The 18,827-nt window shown below is 34.8% G+C and overlaps 2 protein-coding genes across 2 annotated transcripts in view; one reads left to right on the top strand and one right to left on the bottom strand.

Moving 5' to 3' along the window:
• The window catches only part of DPYD (dihydropyrimidine dehydrogenase), a 926,643-nt gene that overhangs the window by 247,933 nt on the left and 659,883 nt on the right, over positions 1-18,827 (top strand). Inside the window, exon 5 of the mRNA XM_023733350.1 lies at positions 8,586-8,747. Coding sequence (XP_023589118.1) covers positions 8,586-8,747 — 162 coding nt within the window. The remainder of the gene's footprint in view (positions 1-8,585; positions 8,748-18,827) is intronic.
• Positions 2,291-3,345, bottom strand: LOC111821000 (bromodomain-containing protein 7-like). The gene has a single exon (XM_023733476.1). It carries the CDS (start codon positions 3,113-3,115, stop codon positions 2,651-2,653), a length of 465 nt encoding a protein of 154 aa, XP_023589244.1. The 5' UTR covers positions 3,116-3,345; the 3' UTR covers positions 2,291-2,650.

The following is an 18,827-nucleotide window of genomic DNA, read 5'->3' as shown; positions in this document are numbered from 1 at the left end:
GAATCGACTCAATGGCAACCAGTTTGCTTGTTTTCTTTTAGTATAAAAAAAGATTGGATTTTGGTGTAGACGGAAGTTCTATTCCATTTAAACAGAACAGTCTAGAGACAACAATACTGATTCTTCATTCATACTGGTGTTTACTAAAAATCCTTTCACGTAGTAGGTGCTCGATAAATATTTGATGGTCAATAAATTGAATACATGTATACACATAGACTAAATTAACTTCACTGACTTGTGGAGAATTGTAAGTTTTTTCTTACTGCCTAAAGTGTTTAATAAGCTTTAAAATCCTAAACTCTTAGAATTAACATTTTTACAAAACCTTTTTAGGGAGAATAAACCCAAGGGGGATAGATGGAGGCTTACATTTATTAAATTAAATCTGGTCTATGCTACATAATGCACTAGGCATCTTATCTGTGCTACGTTTAAAAAAATACATACTCTAAATATAAGTAATGAAGAAGGAATTATAGTCTACATTTCTCAGATGATAAAACTGAAGCTAGGAGAAATTAGAAATTTTTCTCCAGTCATTTTGCTTGTGTATGGTAGAATCAGTATTCAAATCCAGGGGTTTATGACTCCAAAGCCCAGTGTGTGGTGGTGGTGGGGGATGGGTGGGAAGGTTGGGATATGCCCATGTGCATGCATATGTGTATATGTATTTTCTAGTTTAGCCTTTCGGAGTCACACAAAACTTATTTTTTGTATACATTTAGGTTTTAATGAGACTAAACTAAATTCATAATTCTGAAAAGCTAATCATATGTAAAACTGATTTAAAATTTAGTGTAGTTCACTTACGGAGAGAAGATTTTTCAGAATGAAATAAGCCAAACCTATTCTTCTGTCCCTATTTGTCCCTGCAAGAATGTGAGCACTATGAGGGTAGGAATTTTTGTGTGTTCTCTTCATAGTATATCCCCAATCTCCTTTGTTAAATGTCTGCAGGCCTGTAGATATTTACTGAGGAATGGTGGCAATCTCACAGAAGAAATGCTCCTTTTGCCTATAATTTCTGTATATGCTACTAGAGACATTTTCTTCTCAATTAATGTACATCAGTACCCTCACCATTACATAGCTCAATCCAGAAATATAAGTAATGTTAATTTATCCTTCTCACACACGCAAAGTTATTGAAGTTTAGCCCGTTTTAAAATGCAACAGATTGGAGTTTATCTTGGAAAGGCGCTTCCATCTGTGAAAACTGTCATTGGAAGAAGGAAGAACACTTTAAAATAAATCCACCAGCTGTATTGATAATCTTATAGTGATATGAAGGCCTGAATATGATAGGACTATTTGTTAAATCAGTTATACCATATGACAGGATGGCTGGCTTGTGAGTTTTTCATGTTTCTTGATAATGACTTTTAAAATCATAGCATTGCAGAAGAATGACACTAATGCAGTTTGAAGCTATAAACTTAAAAAGCAAAAAAAAAAAAAAAAGTTAAAGTGATTTTAAAAATATTAACTCACCTAAATGGCACACATTGTGCATGAGAACTTGCTTTAAAATCCCCAACGAGTAACAGGGAGTTTAACACCTGCACAGTGTGAGTAAGTTCATGGGCTGGAGAACAGCCAATGGTCAAACTTTCGTGTTGATTTGAAAATAACAAACATCTCGAACAGAATTTTTGGCATTCAGACTTTTGTTAAGAGAAGAGGTTACTGTGCTTATGCTTTATATAAGGAATCTCTGTATCGACAAGATCCCTCCTAGTTTGTTTCCCTTTAACATAGCCCGTTACATTTTTCTTCACGTGATGGAGAACTAAAATGCTTGTGACTGATTGAATAACAAGAAGAGAACCAGTTGAAGTGGTGTGTGTTTTCTAGAAGGAGGCTACTGTTGTGTCTATAAAGTACCCTTCTAAATTTAAATTCCCTAGCATTTACTTTGAGAAAGGTGAAGAGCTCACAGAATAAGAGGCAAGCCTCTTGTTTAGAAGGAGGACTCAAGAAATCTTCCCACTCACTATGAAAGAGAAAAAATTGATATTGATCTTGGTGTTCTCTCCGGGAAGAGGTGAGGAGGTGTTCCCTTTCTAATAGGTTTCTGAATGTCTTTGACTCTGAGGTCCCAGATCCCTGAACAGTGGGGTTATCTAACATTTGTCAGAGGTGGATTGCAAAGGTGACTTCTGAATCTTTGCTCAGTGTTGGCTCAGCCCTTTTTTCAAAACCATATTTCTATATACTGTGATACTTGCTGATGCTTCCCTTTTTTTTTTTCTAAACATCATAGTGTCTTCTCCTTTACACTCATCTTTCCACCCTACTTTCTGAGAATTTCCTCATTATCTCTACAATGATCTTCCTAGTTATTCCATAAACATTGGCACCTTCCTATTTAAAAGCATTATGTGTTCCCATTACTCACAGCATTAAATACTAAACCCTTGTCTTGGAAGTCAAGATTCTCCATAATTTGGTCCAAGCACTCTTTCTTTTTTTCAGCATCCCAGGTTCAGCTTCATTACTTAACAGAAGTCCAATCTCTGGAACATTAAAATTGTTCCAAAATTTAATTAAAAACACAATTTACAAATATTTAATTTCCTCTGAAAAGCATTTCCAAGTTAAGAATGGGAAAAAAATGTACATTGTATATAATCAAATCCAGTTTGCTTCAAATTCCGTCAGGTCCACAGTCAGCAACATCAGTCTTGTTAGGGTCTTCAAAATCTTCTGTTAAATCTACAAAGGTGTTTTCTACGCTGGGGGAAGGAATGGAAATCCCCATTGGTTTTCGAACTCCACACATGCTGACAATATCACCGGGAGTAACTTGCTGTGCAAGTTCTTTAAGATTATTGGTCACTTGTTCAGTGAGATGCATTTCTCTGTACGAGGGACCCAAGAGACAGATCATGTTGGAAGCGGGTCTTGTGCTCAGACGTTCATTCTGGGCTTCCTGGAACTCCCTAATCAATTTCGTGCTCTCGTCAAGTTTCCTCTGGAACACTTCAGCTTCTTTGCAGTCAACAACATCAACTGGCACACCAAAGTTTGTGACCGCTCTCAGTGCTGTGAGTCTGTCCTGGTTACTACACTCCAAACGCCCTGCTGGCTCTATTTCTGTAACCTGCGCCATGTCTTTTGTTGTGTCAAGTGACCTGGTATGGGCTTCATCTTCAGCTGATGACGTCTCCAACTCTTGCAGGGTTCTAGAATGCCCTCCTTTCGTTAAAACATCCAATAAACTATCTGCCAAGCACTCTTTTTGAGTACCTTTTCTAATCACCTTTTTCTAAGTGAATGAACTGCTTGTTTAGTCACATCAGTCCAGAATGGATCCTATGCCATTCTTTCCAATGTTTTAGTCCTGTCACATCCAGAGTTATTTTGATTGCTACTCATTTAAAGCAGATGCTGAATAGCTTGAAATAACTTCTTACTCTGACCCTATCTCGATGTCAGGGAGTAATTTTTTTTTTTTTTAATGCCTATAACGGTTTCAAATTTGTTGTTCTTGTTAGTTGCCATTGAGTCGATTCCGACTCATGGTGACTCAGTGTGTGCAGAGCAGAAATGCTCCATACGATTTTCAAGGCTGATCATCATGCCTGTGTTTTGAGGCACCTCTGGGTTGGTTCAGAGCCCTAGTAGCGCAGTGGTTAAGAACTCGGCTGCTAACGAAAAGGTCAGCAACTGGAATCCACCAGCTGCTCCTTGGAAACCCTATGGAGCAGTTGTACTCTGTCCTATAGGGTCCCTATGAGTTGGAATGGACTTGACAGCAGTGGGTATGTATATTACCAGGTTGATTTCAACTGCCAAACTTTCCGCTAGTCGTTGAGCACTTAACTGTTTGCACTGCCCAGGAACTCTGTGCTTTCAGTTTCAGAAACATTAAATAAATCCTTATTAATTAATTTTTTGAATTTCTAATCTTCCTACAATTTTAGTGATTGATCAAGCCCTGATAGTTTAATAGCTACTGCAAATCATGAGCCATAAGTGTAATTATAAATCTTTTATTTGTTATGTGTATTGAAACATGTATCCCTTTCTCCTCTTTTGTCATCATTTTATATGTAATCTTGAAACTCAATTTAGGGCTCATTAAAGGAATCATGAGGAGCCCTGGTGGCACAATGGTTAAAGTACTCAGCTGCTAATTGAAAGGTCAGAGATTCCAACTCACCAGTGGCTTCATGAGACAAAGACTTGGCGATCTACTCCCATAAAGATGACAGCCTAGGAAACCCTATGGGACAGTTCTACTCTGTCACATGGACTAGCTATGAGTTGGAGTTGATTCAGTAGCACACAACAAAAACAAAACAATCCATACTCTTATGGAAAGATTTTTAGGTGCTTAGATTATATTTTTTCTGTACTTCTTTCAAACATTCTGTAAAAGTGATCAGCAGTTGAGATTTTTCCAGAACAATATTTTTATATTAGAAGGATATTTCTAATTATGCAATAAGATTTTTTAATCAGTGAGTCAGTCAGTAAATATTTCTTAATCAGTCTTGTTGAATGTTCCTGAGATTTCAAGTAAGAGAAGGCGAGAATACTGACCAATGACTGAGGTTTTCTCCTGTAGTGGTTAACTGCTCAGTTGCAGCTGCTGAGTGAGGAGATCAATGTGCTGAGAGGAACCAAGGCTGTTTGCTTAGAAATAGACCAATTAATTTTAAGTTATTAATATTTTATCATGGCCACTATTGAGTAAAATTTTCCAAAACTGGAAAATAAGGCCAAGGGGATGACTGTGATCTTTTGTTATCATACTAAAGTATTGTTTAAAGGAGACACTTAAGTATTATCTAATTTTTGGGAGAATGAAACATTGGTTGGCTTTGCAATTTAATATTAATTGAAAGCTTAGACTCTGTGAAGTTGTGTGTTAGCTGGAAGATTTGTGTCCAGCAGAAATGCAAATTATATCTGTTTGATAGAAAAGATAATCCCAAAGCTATGTTTTATTGTCCTCTCGAACGTTATCCAGTTTTGCATTTAATACAGAAATCTTATTCAAATATTCCTTTATTATATTACCTATATAGTTCCTAGTGCCCCAAATGTACTTTTAAAAATATATAATAGATTTATTGAGGTATAATTCATATGCCATATAATTCACCATGAAAGATGTACAATTTATGGTATTGAGTGTATTTGCAGAGTTGCAACCATCACCACAATCAACTGGAGAACATTTTTATCACTCCAAAAAGAAACCCTTATATCCATTAACAATCAGTCTCCATTTCCTACCAGACCTTCAACCCTATGTAACCACTAATCTACTTTGTGTCTCTAAATTTTTCCTATTTTGGACTTTTTATATAAATGGAGTAGTATAGTTTGTGATCTTTTGCGAATGGCTTCTTTCACTAGCATAATGTTTTCATGGTTCATCCATATTGTAGCAAGTATTGGTACTTCATTCCATTTTATTGCTGAATAATATCCCATTATATGGATATACCATATTTTATTTAGTCATTCCTTAGTTGATGGGCATTTGCACTATTATGAATAGTTATATGTTGGTATTATGAATAATACTGCTATAAACATTAGTGTACAAATTTTTGCATGGACATATGTTTTCATTATCTCTTGGGTGTACACCTAGGCGTGGAATTGCTGGGTCAGACAGTAACTATTTTTAACCTTTTAAGGAACTGCCAAACTGTTTTCCAAAGTGGCTGCACCATTTTCCATTCCCATCAGCAGTGTATGAGGGTTCCAGTTGCTCCGTATCCTTGTCATCACTTTTTATTGTCTGTCTTTTTTATTATAGCTATCCTAGTGGGTGTGAAGTGGTATCTCATTGTGGTTTTGATGTGTTTTTCTCTGATGCCTAATGACATTGATCATGTTCTGTTGTACCTATTGGCCATTTCTATATCTTTTTTGGAAAAAGATCTATTTTGATTTTTTGCCCATTTTTCATTTGGATTGTCTTTTTATTATTGAGATGTAATAGTTCTCTCTATATTCTGGTCTTTTATCAAATATATGATTTGCAAATGTTTTCTCCCCTTCTGTGGGTTGTCTTTATTTTCTTGATGGTGTCCTTTGAAGCACAAAGCTTTTAGTTTTTAATTTTATTTTATTGTGTTTTAGTTAGAAGTTTACAGCGCAAGTTAGTTTCTCATTCAAAAATTTATACACAAATTGTTTTGTGACATTGATTGCAATTCCCCCAATGTGACAGTACTCTCCTCCTTTCCACTCTGGGTTCTCTGTGTTCATTCGTCCAGTTTTCCTCTTCCTTCCTGCCTTCTTGTCTTGCTTTTGGACAGGAGTTGCCCATTTGGTCTTGTATAATGGGTAGAACTAAAAAGCACATTCCTCACGTGTGCTGTTGATTCTTTCATAGGCCTGACTAACTTTTGTCTGAAAAGTGGGTTTTGGGGTTGGTTTCAGTTCTGAGTTAGCAGGGTGTCTGGGGGCCATAGTCTTGGGGGTGCCTGCAGTCCCTGTCAGACCTGTAAGTCTGGTCTTTTTTTGTGAATTTAAATTTTGGTCTATATTTTTATCCTGCTTTGTGCAGGACTCTCTACTGTGATCCCTGTGAGAGTGGTGGATGGTGGTAGCCAGTCACCATCTAGTTCTTCTGGGCTCAGGCTGGTGAAGGCTGTGGTTCGTGTGGTCCTTTAGTCCTTTCGGCTAATATTTTCCTTGTGTCTTTGGTTTTCATCATTCTCCTTTGCTCCAGATGGGATGAGACCAATAGATGTATCTTAGATGGCAGCTCGCAAGCTTTTAAGACCTCGGATGCTACTCTCCAAAGTAGGATGTAGAACATTTTCTTTATGAACTATGTTGTGCCAGTTGAGCTAGATGTCCCCTGAGACTATGGTCCCAAGCCATCAGCCCCAACATCTTGGTCCCTCAAGGTGTTTGGATGTGTCTAGGAAGCTTCTATGACTTTGCCTTGAACACATTGTTCTCACTTCCCCTGTATTGTGTGTTGTCTTTTCCTTCACTAAAGTTGACACTTGTCTACTATCTAGTTAGTAATTTCCTCTCCCCACCCTTCCCCTCCTTCATAACTGTCAAAGATTTTTTTTTTTTTTTTTTGTGTGTAAACCTTTTCTTGAGTTTTTACAATAGTGGTCTCATATAATATTTGTCCTTTTGTGATTGACTTTTTTCAACTCAGCATAATGCCTTCCAAATTCATCCTTTTTTGTGAGATGTTTCATGGATTCATCATTGTTCTTTATCATTGTGTAGTATTTCATTGTGTGTATGTACCATAGTTTATTTATCCATTTATCTGTTGATGGGCACATAGATTGTTCCACTTTTTTGCTGTTGTGAATAGTGCTGCAATGAACATGGGTATGCACATCTGTTCGTGTGATAACACTTATTTCTCTAGAATATAGTCCTAGGAGTGGGATTGCTGGATCATATGGTATTTCTATTTCTAGGGAGGTGCCATATGGTTTTCCATAGTGGTTGTACCATTTTACAATCCCATCAGCAGTGCATAAGAGTTCAAATCTCCCCGCAACCTCTCCAACATTTGTTATTTACTGTTTTTTGTTTTTTTTAACTTAGTGCCAGTAATGTAGGGTGAGATTGTATCTCATTGTTGCTGTGATTTTCATTTCTCTAATGGATAATGACTGCCAGCATTTCCTCAAGTGTCTGTTAGCCACCTGAAAGTCTTATCCTTTGCCCATTTTTTAATTGGATTATTTGTCTTTTTGTTATTGAGGTTTTGAAGTATTCTATAGATTTTAGAGATTAGACCAAAAGCTTTTAGTTTTGAAGAGTCTAATTTTTTCTATTTTTCTTTTGTTGATTATGATTTTAGTGTCATATCTGATAAACTATTACCTAATCCAAGGTCATGAAGGTTTACTCCTATGTTATCTTCTAAGATTTTTATAGTTTCAATTTTACATTTAGAACTCTGATCTATTTTGACTTAATTTTTGTGTATTGAAAATATTGTTTGAGAAAAGAAAGTCTTCAGGGATGAAAAGGAATTACCCAGGCAAAAACTGTGTATCTGTTGGGTATTTGGGTGGAGGTGGGGGGATAAAATTGCTTGTTTGGGCTAGTTTGTGCACATGTATCTTTCGCTCTTCACTCACACCCCAGAAGGTTTTTGGGAGAGGTGTGAAATCAGGTAGAGACACTTTAAGGCAGAGACATGAAACAACTTGAACAAAGGCACAGAACAACTCATTAGAAGGTTTTCTAAGCTGTTCGATAATAGTATAAACTTGGGGAAAGAAGTGACCAGAGAGAAACTTACTGAAGTCCAGTCCAGGAGTACCTGTTTTATGAGCTTGGTCTGCGTCCTCTAGAACATTTGTATGTTAAAATTCAGTTTTGTAAAATGAATTAATTATTCATTTATTAATGCTCCATATATTGAGTACTTCCTTTATAAGTGTCAGGTACTCTGGTAAGTGTTAGTTGGTGGTTCCTGATGGTAAACAGTATTGTAACATATGCATCTTCTATATATCTTGATCTGCAATCCAATTACTTATTAAAAGGAATAATATTTGGTCATAATTTGGATGTTTAAGGTATAGTGTTGTATAACAAAATTTTATTTTATTTTATTTATGCAGAACTATTATGGAGCTGCTAAGATGATTTTTTCTGACAACCCACTTGGTCTGACTTGTGGAATGGTATGTCCAACCTCTGACCTTTGTGTAGGTGGATGCAATTTATATGCTACTGAAGAGGGACCGATCAATATTGGTGGATTGCAGCAGTTTGCTACTGAGGTATGAAGATATATTCATGTCCCCTATCCCCCCATCCCTTATGCACAATGATGTTAAAGTAATTTTATTCCCTGGTGCTTTGTTGATATCCAGCATTTTTAGTGTGATACACAGCTAGTATATGTGTTTTTTGCAACAAGCAGTATTTTTGTTTACCAACTTGGCTATAAAAATGAAATTTTATAAAACCATATGTCAAATTAGTTGCAACCCCAGAAGGTTATTAAAATACTTTAAAAGTTATATAAAATAGAGGATCTGAAAATACAACTTATTCATTAACTTTACATTGCAGTGTGGCAAGGGGACCCCATTATGAAAAGGCAATCTTGCTTAACTGACTCTCCTCCCTAAAAGACTATTTAATCTTTGTAGCTTGAAATAATAAGTAATCAGCATTTTGTAATATTCTCTGACTAAAAAGCTAAAGAATTTTCAAAAACCCTGAAACCAAATAAGATTTTTTAACACCAAAAAATTGTTAGATTTTGTGGACTTATAGAATAGTGCTACAATGGAAAAAGGCCTGTTATTTGAATACGGATTTATAAAGAAAAGTATGAAAGTATGTTTTCACTGTTTATTCTATAATCTTTGGTCATGGCTTTCTCTTTTGTGAATCCTTTGTAAGTGACTTTGATTCACTGGGACATCCTTGTGCTCTCTTGGGTCTCCTATCTGGGGTCAATTACCAGGCCAGTTTCCATGCATCATTTAAATGATCAGCTTGTATGGAGGCTACAGTAAGATTTTGTGATCTTTAGGGACCAGTTAGCTAGAAGGCCAAATGAAATACCTGTCAACACTAGATTTTTAGTTAATGACTTCCCTATGAAGTTTCGTCAACTTAAACACAGCACACTCTTTCCTTTTAGGACCTGTCTTAAAATATCCCTCAAGCTTAAGTCTCACTTTGCTTTTATTAATAAATCAGGGTTATTCCCTTCCTGCTTTCTGACAGGTTAATTCTAAGGAAAGGCTCCTGGGAGTGAGAAAATAGAAACAATTTGAGGTTATGAGTTGTTGCAATAAATTCTTGGGTTTAATTTCTTTTCTTACCAAATTCAAGATTGCATTAGGCTTACCTCACCAGTGCAAAGTATGATCTTTACAACCTGAGAAAATCCTTAGTTGATTGAGAAGATTCACTTGAATTCCTCCCCATCTTTCTCTGGGGAGCCAGAGCCTCTTCATTAAACCAGGGCAAGCTTGCACAACATGAAAGGTCAGACAATATGTATATGAACTGACACAACATTTCAAAACTAAATTAGTTAAAATATTATTGTTAGTTTGTCAGTGTCCTGAACTTGAGAGAGTGAGAAACAGAGGACATCATCCATCTGGAAACTCTCACTTGGTTTTTATGAAATTCCTACCACCCTTTCCAAAGCGGACTCTATGTACGCATTTGAGGCAGAGCTTCAAATGTACCTTAGCTGCTGTATAGAATTCATTAGGAACTTACTAAAATTTGAGAGTGGCCACACTTAGGACTTTTCATAAGTATCCCCAATAAGGAGTTACGCATAGGTTAGGACTGCAATAAAACATTCTAAGTGAATCAAGTAATTTAGAGTGGGAATGTTATCTTTCTTTTTTATTCCAATTAGTTTGTATAGCTGTGGCTTCAAATATATCTGTCAAATCATAAATGAAAATCTCCTAGTGGAACTACTTAGAAAAGCTATCCATTCTTTTTTTTTTTCAGGTTGACCAAGTAAGGCGAGTCATTTTAGAAAGTCTTATATTTCCTGAGTGTGCTTTACCTAAATTTACCCAAAGTTCAAAATTGCTGTGAAGATAAGCAAAACACAAGCTGCATATTAATTGACTGTCAGCGAAAAAAAAGTATAAAGCGCAAATATTATTATTTTCTCAAACTACTGTTGACGTCAGTGTTTAAGGCGAAGTACAACTTGATGCAAATAATTTTATTTTTGGATTGTTTTATAAAACGATCGATTTTTGACCTTTAAAGGAAGAGAAATCTATTTTTCAACCAAATTAAGCAAAGGTTACAAAAATAGACTAAAATAGTATGATATTTTTCTAAATTGGTTTTCCTATAATTTGTGAGTGAATTTTAAAATACCAGTTCAGTAGTCTGCCATTACTGGTTAGGTCCATCCCTTATATTTCTCCTCTGTTTGAACATGGGCATGTGATTTGGAGGAAATCTAGGAATGAATCACACAAAGAACAGCTGCAGTAGAATCAGACCAGCTGCTTTTTTGTCCAATGTTGTCATTACTGTTCAACCCTTTGCTATTCCCACATCTGCAGTACGATGACTGTGACCCTGCTTCAGACACTTTTGCATGCCCCTGGGACAAACAGGCTACAAGGGTGACCCTGATTCTATATAGGAGGCAGTTTTTCCTAGTTCAATTAGGTGTAACAATATTGCTTCAATAAAATAACTTAGAAACAACACTTTGGTGTAGATTTTGTTATCTATCTCATGAGGGTGTTTAAATTTCTAAGTGCAAATGTAACCCTTAAACATTTTATTTTGAAACGTGTGTATTTAACTGAATCTTTAAGAAATCATATATTCATTCATGTAGCATACAAACAAGACTTTTATTTCCTTTCAAATTGAATTAATGAATTGTTGGAAAAGAGATTGAGATGGCAATGCATCTTCATACCGATTGCCCAGAGCTTGAAAAAAATAATTTTAAATAGAGTATTAGCTGCATGTCAAATCAATTCCCTTCTACTAATATTAAAGTATTATGGAGGTAAATTAGAAAAATTAAAATTTTAAGGTACAAAAGTTGACTTTAAATGCTAAAATGAATGAGATGGGATTGTTACTTAAAATTACTGCCTCCATTCTGAGTTTTTAATACTATTCTAGGTTATGAAATGGGGATCTAAGTATATTATTTTGTTTTTCACAATAAATACTATGAGAATATCTGTTTTAATGTCTAATAAATATACTATTTTGTACAGTGACTACGTCTTGGCACTTCTATTAAAAGTATTTTAAGTAAAAGTGTTTTATTAAAAATGTTTATTTAAATATTTTTATTTAAGAATAAAAATGAAATTTCAGATTAAATCAGATGCTTCACTGAGAACAGATTTACTGTAGATTTTTCTTTGAAGTATCTCTCAGCAGGGTTTTTTTTTTTAATGTCATCTCTCATTTGATATTAACCATTTCTTGTCCTACTAGGTTATAGTACTTGCATTAATGCAAGACTTTGTCCATGCAATTGAGAAAATTTGTTTTTGTTTTGTTTGCTTTTATTAAATATATATTACAGATAAAACTGAAGGCCTTCATCTTTCCTTCTCCAGTCAGATACTCATCTGGCCTATATGTTATGTTTCCTAAGAAATAGCTCATAATAGTATCAATAGGGATTTCTCCAATGAATGTTGGAATTTGGAAATCTCTTCTTATGTTTATTGGTCATACATCTTTGAATTTTTTGGTATTTGCCCACTATTTGGTATATATTGTGATGGAGTGCTCTAGTTATGTAAGGCATATACACTGTATGTTGTGTATGGGTGTGTGTTTTCAATATGGAAAGCCAGTTAACCCAATGCCGTTTATTGTAGGATCTGTCATTTCAACCCTGAGTTGTCATAGATCGTATATATAGATTTTTTTTTTTGGGCGGGGGGAGGCTTTTTCTTCTATTACATTGATCCATTTGTATTTTGATATCTCATATGGTGTTTTTATTCTTGAACTTTTTTTTTTCCAGAATTTTATTGACTCTCCCTGGACCTTTATAATATGAAATTGAGATTTTTTTTTAAGGGTGAAATAAGTAATATACAGTATAATTCTAATGGATTATAAGCGTTTATTTCTGTATTTTATTGAGGTAGATACAATCCAAATCAAGTTGAATAATGCTTATAATCTAAAATATACACAAACAGTTCAAACAGGCAGGTATTATGAAACTATGTTAAGGTACATTTAACACTTACTTAAATTACAGCAATGTTAATATTTTACTTAAACATTAAATAATTTGAAGAATTGTATATGAAGAGACACTCTTGCTCAAGTTAGCTTGTGTTAGTAGAACAAATTTTACTTCTACCATGTCTTCACCTTTTTGGAGTCCCCTAGAAGCCTTAAACTTTTGCCTTTTAAAACTATATTTAAGAGGAATATACAAATAAGTATCCTAATGAACAACAGAGAATTGCAAAAATTGTCTCAAATAATGTATTTCTGTGATGGGGTGATGCAGTGGTAAAGTGATCGACTGCTAACCAAAAGGTCAGTTGTTTGAAACCACCAGTGGCTCTGTGGAAGAAAGAAGTGGCAGCCTGCTTCCATAGAGATTTACAGCCCTGGAAAGCCTATGGGGTTGCTATGAGTTGAAATTGACTCGATGACAGTAAGTTTGGTTTGTTTGGGTGATAGACCCCATCTACCAAATAAAAAAATGAAGGCAGTGAAAAAAGAATAATAATAAAGTGCAAATTCTAAATGTAAACCAAATTAAATTAAATTTTAAAAAAGATGAGTATTTTTACATAAACTGAAATGTGAGATTCATTATACTCTAGCTGTGTGCCATGCTGGTTGTTTCATAAGTAAGCTTATCAGATGACAGAGATACTTTGGACAGTGAAAGCAGATATCATTAATAATTATTCCAGTGTGGTAGGCACAAACTAGGACTATTCTGGGCAAACTGGCATGTATAGACCCCCGTGTAATATGCTCTTGCTAGGTAAGGATTCGGTTAATCAAAGAAACATTTACTGGTCATTGATTAGAATTAAGTGTCGTAGACTGGTTCTCACCTACAAATCCTGAGAAGCAGTTTCTCAGGACCTAATAAAAGCCAACAACTGAAATTTCTTAGTGACATAAGCATTCACAATAGCATCCTGGACTGAATAATCCAATCTTCATTAATTACTTTCATCTGGTTTTGGAGGTGGTTAAACCTCAGTACAAAGGAAAGGATCAGGCAGGAGTAAAAACTGCAGTTATAATGTGCTATACTTGTATAGCACTTAATGCTTTTTTGTAATATCTCACTTTTAAATGTTGATGAAACACCCCTTGAGGCATGTAAACTAGGAAATTATTTTCCAATTTTGGATGTGAGAAAAACTAAGAATCAAGGTGATTAAAAATCAAAGTTAGCATTACATAAACTTTTTTTTTTTTAATGCATTAAACAAACTCTTGTTGCCCTGCACTATGTTCCATATTTTACTTCCAGATTAATCCTCAATAAAACCCCCAGGTAAATGTTATCTCCCTTTTATGTATGAGAAACAGGAGGCTCAGTGAAATTAATTAACTTCCACAGGCTCATACCTGGGAAGGGGCACACATAGAATACAATGCAAGTGCTCTAATTTCCGTTATTTCATGAACTTTCACTTGCCCCAGATAATGTTAGTAGGCACTGGCATAAACTCAACGTAGACTCAGATTTTTGGGCTCCAAGTTCACAGCGGTATCTATTACACTTCCGGCTCAGCCACTGTACCTCACATTCCCTTGGTTTTCTTTTAAATATGAAGCAACTACATAAAAATCCGTTATGTAGGACCAACCCATTATGTCTTAGTAGTTTCTTGACTTATGCATGCTACCAAAGGGCTTTTATTATTTTTTTCTTTTCTGAGGTTTTTTTTTTTTTTTTTTTAATATCTGTGCAGGTATTATTCTATACCAAGAAGTGAATTCACATTTTATGGGGCCTGAGGTTATATATAACATTTCGTGTCCCATGAAAAATTATACAAAAGTACTAATACAAAATTTTAACTCAGGCCGTGAAATGAGGAACTCTGAAGATTAAGTTTTTTCTGACAGTTTAACTTTAATTTGGAAAGCCTAAATCTGACTTTGTGCTAGCTGGCATGCAAGTAAATTTAGGAATAAGCTTAGCACATTTATGATACAGTTTGGCAAGCTGGTTAATAAAAAAAATCTATTAGTGTTCCTAATATAGAACTAAGATAAATTGCTATGATAGTAATAACCAATATTTATGACTAATACATTTTGTAGGTTATTAATAAGTAGTGTGGGTTAGAGAATAATTGTTAGATTAATGTTATCTCATAGTTGCTCTCTTGTCCCAAATTTATAGCATCTTTGAATAAAATTTCCCTCTACTACTCCTACTTGAGGAGCCCTAGTGGTGCAGTGGTTAAGAGTTCAGCTGCTAACCAAAAGGTCAACAGTTCAAATCTACCAGCCGCTCCTTGGAAACCTTATGGGGCAGCTGTTCTACTGTGTCCCGTAGGGTCTCTATAAGTCAGAATGAACTCAACGGCAATGTGTTTGGTTTCTGGTCTACTATTTAAAACATCATTACTGTCAATAATTTGTGAACATGGTTTCTTCCTGAGGGGGTAAAAGTTTAATTATCTCTGGGAGAAGTAAGATATACATGAACAACGTATATATAAAAGCTATAATTTGTATCCTGGTGAAATGTTTCTCTCTGGGATGCAAATGCAAATAATATCTGTTAACGCTTGATTTGTGTCTCTCATTTTAGTCTCAATGCAATGATTAATAGAAAGGAATAATGTCTTGATATATTTCACTAAATATCTGCCATTCTTCTCCAAAATCTTTATAAATCTGTTAAATATGCTCAGTGCTGGCACAATGATTGATAGTAAAACTGTAGGACTGGATGAATCACTAGATGATTTTCATAGCAATATCTTAGTTTGCTTAAAGTTATATGTTAGTATGTACAGATTTAAAACTTAAAAAAAAGCTATAGAGATTTGAAGTGATGACTTTGAAATTTATCAAAATTGCATGGTTGTTAAGATTATTTATTAGGTTTTTTTTTCCTAAATTTGATTTTTAGAAGTCTAAGTGTATACATTTTGTGGGTAACTTCCAATTTAGAAGGATGGGCTTTTATTGATTTAAATGTTATAAATTTAAAAATATATATGATGAATATTAGTATGAAGCAATGTTATTGTATAACATGAGTCACTTGTAAAAGGCAGGACTCCAGTTCATAATGATCCACTCAATTTTCTCAAAACATAGAATAGTGATAAATGAAATATAATAAAGACACAATAAGAATTAATAGCTACGTGAAAAAAATATAATAAATGCCTTTTGCACCAGAAATGGTATTTAAAAAACAAAAACCAAACCCTTTGCCATCGAGTGGATTCTGACTCATAGTGACCCTATTGGACAAAGTAGAACTGCCCCATAGGGTTGTCAAGGAGCAGCTGGTGGATTCGAACTCCTGACCTTTTAGTTAGCAGCTGAGCTCTTAACCACTATGCCACCAGAGCTCCAGAAATGGTATAGAAACATTTAGCTATAAGTGGGGGACTTGGATCACCTCACAGCTAGACTCTGGAACCATAAACAGACTGCTTGGGAGTTTGACTACTATGGAGTGACCAGTATCAAAACATTATGCATGATGAAGGGTTAGACTCACCTACCCATGGTAGAAAGTTGAAAAAACTAGGTGCAACTATTATATAGGACTGGGGCTTTTATAAAACTGCAGAAAGGATCTCAGAGAGCTGTGCAGCCAGTGATATGGTCATGTGCCCAGTGGCACAGTAACTTGTTGCTAGTATATCTCTGATATCTCTACAGGACCACTGCAGTGAGCTTCCAATAAGAGACCCAGTTCTACTGTGGAAGAGAGCATGGCTGGTGGTGCAGGGTGGATGCCACCATCTATCTGCCAGGAAGCAAGAGGGTTAAATGCAAAGAGAGAGAAATTTCACTCAGAATAAACCTGAAACTGAAAGTTTAAAACGATGTTAGAGAATCTAACGCCATCAGTGAAAAATCAAAAGACTCGACTTACAGGAGGTAAATTTATCCTGATGAAACAAATCGTACCATAGTCAGGATTTTAAAATAAATGACTGTAAAATAATAATATCCATAAATAGAAGATAAAATTATGAAAGAAAAAAACAGCCGTGAGTTTGATATGAAAAATAGATGATTGAAAATAGTTACTGAAATGAAAATATCAATAGAAAAGTTAAATTTTAGATTGGATATAGTCACAGATATAACTGGTGAAGTAAAAAATAGACTTGAGAAATTCACCCAGAATGCAGTAAAGAGATATAAAGAAATGAAAAGAATAATGGAGAAGATAAGAAGCTTGGAAGACTCAAATATCCATCCATACAAAAGGACTTCTTGATGTAGAGAAAGAGAGATCATCCTAACAGTAATACTTAAAGCAATTATGGCAGATAATTTTTCAGAAGAAAGGAAAGCTGTAAGTCCTTCACCTGTATACATGATTGTAATATTGTGAAATACTGAGGATAAAGAGAGAATGTTAAGAGCTTCCAGAGAAAGAGAAAACAGATTTCTTTAAAACCAAATGACAAACAGACTGACCCCAGTGTCAAAAATGTCAGAAAACAAAAGCAGAGTATTTTTAAAAGGCTAATAATTTATTTGGGTTAAACTTACATATTGAAACGTGTGACCATCAGTATTAATTACAAATAAATACTCCAGACAGTTACATGATGTTTAGAAGAGAAAGCCCTTAAGAAAACATTGAAAATAAGGTGGTGGGATAAAAGCATCATATGCAAACACTAATCCTAAGAAAGTTGGTGTAGTGATATTAATATATAAAAAGTAGAATTTTAGGGGGAGAGTGTTAAGAAAAATGAATAATGAAAAAACTGATCTCTTAAAAGATGTAACATTCATAAACTTGTATATATATTACAACATAGCCTTACATAAAATTAGTAAGGTTTATTTGAATAAGATTTGTTAGATTAATTTAATAAATCTATAAACATCCCTACACCCAACTAATATAGAGCGAATGCATTCTTTTCAGGCACTTGTGGGACCTAATAAACAATTGACTATTTATCCAGCTGCCATTGAGTCATTTCTGACTCATGGTGACTCCATGTGTGTCAGAGTAGAACTGTGCTCCATAGGATTTTCAGTGGCTGATTTCTCAGGAGTAGATGGCCAGGTCTTTCTTACAAGGCATCTCTGGGTGAACTCAAGCCTCCAACCTTTTGGTTAGCAGCTGAGAGTGTTAACCATTTGCACCACCCAGGGACTATATGTACAGGTATATGAATATGAATATGTATATATATTCCCAAAACATTATAAATAGACTATTTTTTCTACAACAAAACTAAATTTGAAATTATGAATAAAAATATAGCCAAAATGAAAACAATAACAAAAAATGTATGTTTGGGAAAAAAAAAATTTTAAGTAACTCATGGGTTAAAGAGGACGTAACAATAGAAATTATAAAATACTTAAACGTGAATGACCACAACTTGCAATGCCAGCTTGTGAGATGCAGCCAACGTGACTTTTACCTGATAATTTATAGTGTTAAATGTGTATAACAGGAAAAAAAAAATTATGTATAAATAGGTGACATCTTTCTCTCAAGGAGCTAGAAGTGGGGGTGGGGAGAAGGGAGACAGTGGGAATGGTGTTGCTAAATTCTAAAAAAAAGCAGAAGAAAGGAAACGAGAGCAGTAGAACAATAATGAAATAGTGCATAAAAGCAAAACTAGTGATGATCAACAAAACAAAAAGGTGACTCTTTGAAACTAGGTTAGGAAATGATTTTCTGGCATATAATGTAATAAGCCGTACATTTTAATTATGGCTGCCTTCTAATTACTGTTGTTTTATTAATTTATTAATTTATAAATAGCATTGGCTCCATAATTACTCATTACTGGTGTTTCTAGAAAAATCATTAATACAGAAAGAGACATTTAAATTCTTGGTCAAAAATCTTCATGACTACATTTTATAAGTGATATAAAGTAATATTTCAATTTGTAGTTAGAAAATTGATTGCCTGACCCCTGTCATCTTTAGTTTCCAACTCCTGCATTAAACACATATCTGAGTGACTAACCAGGTTTTGGCAGTGTTTGGGTGCTAAGTCTACCATAGTGAACAAAATGGGAATGATCCTAGCCCTCAGAGAACTTACTGCCTATGAGAAAGACAGAGGATTAAACAAGCAAATACGATGAAGTGCTGAGAGAGGGAATTGGGAGAGTACGTTGGGAACCTGTCACTAGGAAACC

This window comes from Trichechus manatus, unplaced genomic scaffold, assembly GCF_000243295.1.
Source record: "Trichechus manatus latirostris isolate Lorelei unplaced genomic scaffold, TriManLat1.0 scaffold00058, whole genome shotgun sequence".
NCBI lineage: Eukaryota > Metazoa > Chordata > Mammalia > Sirenia > Trichechidae > Trichechus > Trichechus manatus.
Note: the sequence above shows the minus strand (reverse complement) of the source record. Positions and strands in the feature narration are given on the sequence as shown.